This window comes from Bidens hawaiensis, unplaced genomic scaffold, assembly GCF_021521415.1.
Source record: "Bidens hawaiensis isolate Kalapana, Puna unplaced genomic scaffold, B.hawaiensis_p1.1 tig00019690_1, whole genome shotgun sequence".
NCBI lineage: Eukaryota > Viridiplantae > Streptophyta > Magnoliopsida > Asterales > Asteraceae > Bidens > Bidens hawaiensis.
In genome coordinates, this window is record NW_027492992.1 from 165,717 (window position 1) to 170,190 (window position 4,474).

Here is a 4,474-nt window from a genome sequence, read left to right on the forward strand (position 1 = left end):
GATGACCCTGGCTTGCCAGGGTTCGAGTCCTGATTTCACCCGGTTTTACCGGCTCCTCACTGTCGTGCCGTTTGGCGGGCGTGGGGGTCGGGTTTTATCCGGTGAATCCCCCAACAGGTGGACCGCTAGGGGCTCCGTCCGTCCGGAGTTGTGGCCGGCTCGGGCTACCTTTAGCCAATGGGGGCTGCGTACGAGGTACCCGGCGTTACCTAGTGGCTAGTTGGCCATTCAAAAAAAATAGGAGCCCAATCCTTGCTTTCATTGGTGTTTGTATTAGGATGTTAATTTCTTCAAAATTTGAAGAGACTTCAAAAAATTGATTAATCACACCTGTTAAAAGGATTAAATATGCATATATGCTAAAAGGATCTTTTCTTAAAGTTGGAGGAAGAAAACAAAAGTTCTGTTATCTGTTCTCTGCTTTGAACTTCACACTTCTTGTTAATACAGAGATTAATACACAACCCTATGCAGGTTTTTCTTCACAAGGCTCTTTTGGCTCTGTAACATAAACAAACACTTACTGCAATATTCTTGATGAATACAAGTAATACAATTTGGGCTCTTTTGTTTCTAGATATTACTTGATTAAAGAAATCTTCGCAAATCTTAATTCGATTTAAGTTTAAAAAAACAAAATAGTAATTGAAAAAGGAACAAGACTGCCAAAGTAAATATCACTAGTAAGGGGTATTAAAGACGGGAGATTACTTTCAACAACGGCTTATCTTGAGGTTTAGTTTTAAGTATGGCTTTCTACTCTGATAGAACTAGTTATGATGGATTAAGATTATCAATCTTTAATTTTAATATTAGGATATATAGTTCTTGAAATATTACCATTATCATGAATCAATTAATGTTATCTTTATTTTTCATTGTAAGCACTCTTTATAAAGATATCTGGTTTTCAATTACTCAATACGCAAAAAAATTATCATTTATCAATGTTGTTATGTGTCTTTGAATTCTTTTAAAAGGCACAGAGGAATCACGATAGAAGGGCAAAAGTCTGTCGGGAGTTCGGTTTCGGTTTTCCCTTTCCTTATCTTCCGCATTAAAGAAAAACCACAAAAGATGCAGAAATATGAAGGGTTTGAACCCAAATTGTTTAGTTAAAAGAAGTCAGACTTAACGACTCCAACCATATATCATCCATCATCTGATTCTATTACTCAAATTATATATCTAGTTAAAATCTTTCATTTAAAAAAGATATGATGTCACTCAAACTATATAAAAATAGATACATTTATAAAACACAGTGACCACTTTACTGAAACCTCTAGCTATCATGGGTAACAAAATGACATCATCATGTATGTGTTAATGTGCCATTTGAAAGCACAAAAGTAACATTATTTGGAATGTGAGTATATATTTAAAACAATCAAGCACCCACACGTGTAGGATTCCATAATAATTGACCCATCTGAGCTCTGATCTGCCCCCTCCTGCTCTTTCTCTACACGCTTTTGATCTCACATATCACTCATTCATTCATAAATCATAAATCATAAACACACACCACACCACACCACACCACACCATTTTCAAGATCAATTTCCATCAGACTTCTCATTAAATCCTTCAGTTAACACAGAGCATCATCACTCCACTCCACTCCACTCCACTCTACAAATGGGTTGTGGTCACCACCCTAAATTCATCCACCATTTATTATTATTATTATTAACCATCTCCCTAATCTTTCTCCTCACTTCTTTTGCACAAGGTTATGTTTCTCTCCAAATTCCATCTTTTTAGTCATTCAAGAACCATACTTTCTGACATTATTATGTCACTCTTTTATTTCAGGTAGAATGCTTGTTAAACCACCCACTCATCCTCAGGTAAGGGTGCAAATAAGCCGAGCTGCTCGCGAGCTAAAATCGAAACACACTCTAAACATCATACAAAGCTTGTTTAGTTATAGAGCCCGAGCTCGAGACTTGTATGAAACGCTCGTTTTCAGTTTTCATCTTTTGAACTAATATGTATTAATTTCACGCTGCACAACTGAGTTTAGACGAGTTTAAGTTTTTTTTTTCCTCAAAATTTATAAAAATAATTTTATAAAAGAATAATAAACGAGCTATCTATTGTAGGCTTTTTATGGTTCAAAATGATCAATATTTTAGGATTTTTGTGCAGTTTGATGTGGAGAAGACAATACTGAGAGGTCAGATAGGATCAAGACCACCAAGATGTGAAAGAAGATGCGGTTCTTGTGGACACTGTGAAGCCATTCAAGTGCCTACAACTCCACAAACCAAGACTGTCAAGAATCCGACACTTGAGTATGCACGGGGTGATTATAGTTCCAACTACAAGCCCATGAGTTGGAAGTGCAAATGTGGGAGTTTGATCTTCAACCCATGAATTTGTTATTATTAATTAGTAAGTGTACATATAATTAGAGTAATTAAGACTGGTTCTTTAAGTTGGTCTTTTTTTTTTCTTTTTTTTAGTTTGAGTCCTGCCTTTTTCTTGGGGGCCAGATTTTTGTACTCTCTTTTTTTATTATTATTATTATTTCTGGATTAATCTATAAGGCTGAGGGGTGTGGAGCGCGAGAAAGGGCGCGTGAGGCCATCCGCTCGCGCCCCGGGGCGCGAGCACCACACCACCGAGGCGCGAGAGGGGCGCGAGCGCGGATTTCCAGGCGGGCGCAAGGGTGATCGCGGGAGAAGAGAGAGGAAAAGCTGGTGGGCCCACCCAAAAGAGCCGTTGAGCTCGGGTTTTTTTTTAAAAAACCTTTACAAAATCCTATATAATACCCCTAAATCAACCCATTTTAACCATATCAAACACAACTTCAATCTCCAAACTCATATATAATATCCCAAACTCCTTTATAAAACCCAAAAATTTTTTCCTATATATAACCCATTCATATAAATCAATTACCACAACTTCAAAAAAATATCCAAAAACAACCCATCATCCCAATTTTTTTTTAAAAATAATGTCGTCGTACTCGTCTGATTCCGACTCCTCCGAAGAGGATGATTTGCTTCTTCATGTAGGGGGGGTTTTGACCGCAACCGTGGTCAATCTCTTGCAAAATCAAGCCCATCAACCCCGACTCCCGAGGGTTACACGGGGAGCTTCGACATGAGTTGGTTGAACATTTGTGGGCGAGGCGACCAGATGATCTTGTATTAGATTAGTTTTATTATTAAATATTATTGTTTGTTTAATTTTTAGTATGTTTTTTTTATTATGAATTTTCAAAAAAATGTGTGTTTTTTTAAATAATTTCTTGTTTTTTTAATAATACGTTTTTTTAATACATTTATAAAAAAATAAAAAAATAAACAGCTCGCGCCCCCTCTCGCGCCCCTCCACACCAGGGCCAGGGGCGCGAGCACCACAACCAACACCCATCTTATCAAGTTTCTCTCTCTGCCACACGTCACAATATTATTGTCTGGAGCCCCCACTCGCGCCCCCCACACCCCTCAGCCTAATTAATTTGTTATAAGTATAAATTTGGTTATAAAAGTCGTGTGCTGAAAAAAGTGTAAAACATTTTAATGTATCCAGGAGTGTTAAAGAAAATATATATATATAACTATAAATTGTTTATTTATGTTTTTTATGGCAAGAGATTCCCTACAGTAAGTTCTTTATGAAAATTTAAAAGAAACACAAAATAGAGATACCCTACAATAATTTTTTTTGTGTGTGAATTTTAATAAATAAAAATAATTTCTTATAGAAAAATAATTAGAAACTCATGTATTATATAGTTGAATGAATATATTGTTGGGTTTCAATGGTGGTCCGAGACAAAAACGGTTAAACTATTTAAACCCGTTTTATATATTAAGTGTCGTTTCGATAAATATTAATCCATATTAATATGTATATGTAAACGAACATCAAAACGCAGCGGATAATAAACTAATTAAACGAACCATAAACTGAAACCCGAACCCGGATCCGATTACAAACGTTACGAGTACGAGAAAACGATAATAAACAACCATAGGGGGTTTATCGATATACCTCGGTTACGAGAACCGGGAAGACACCAAGGAATAACGAGATGCACTAGAAAAAGACACAATCATCCACCCACAGCAGCCCGACGGCGGCGGCGTTAAGCGGCGGCGGCGACGGAGCTCCGGCGAGTTGATATGGTGGCCGCAGAAGATGTAACAGCCTAGATCTGATGATTACAACAACTTGCAGCAACCAATAGAACTTCCACAGCAGCTCCGGCGACAGCAACGTGGCGGAGGACGGCGGCGGAAGGTCTGAACAGCAGCAGCAACTTAATACCAACTCTGAACAGCAGCGCCGAACCTTCAGATGAGGTGGCGGTGGCTCGTCGGTGATGATTAGAAGGAGCGACGGCCGGAATTAGGTTCACCGGAAAAACGACCCTCGCCGGAATCTTCAAAGGTCGTCGAAAAAGCAAGTTCTGGACGATTATTAAGATTATATTGGGCGGCGGAGGGTTATG

General features: G+C 38.2%; 1 protein-coding gene across 1 annotated transcript; it reads left to right on the top strand.

Moving 5' to 3' along the window:
* The first annotated feature begins 1,146 nt into the window (after window positions 1-1,146).
* LOC143559042 (EPIDERMAL PATTERNING FACTOR-like protein 2) lies at window positions 1,147-2,508 on the top strand. Its single transcript, XM_077047748.1, has 3 exons — window positions 1,147-1,735; window positions 1,819-1,853; window positions 2,155-2,508. The coding sequence occupies exons 1-3, from the start codon at window positions 1,642-1,644 to the stop codon at window positions 2,380-2,382; spliced, it is 357 nt and encodes a 118-aa protein (XP_076903863.1). The 5' UTR covers window positions 1,147-1,641; the 3' UTR covers window positions 2,383-2,508.
* The last annotated feature ends 1,966 nt before the right edge of the window (window positions 2,509-4,474 follow it).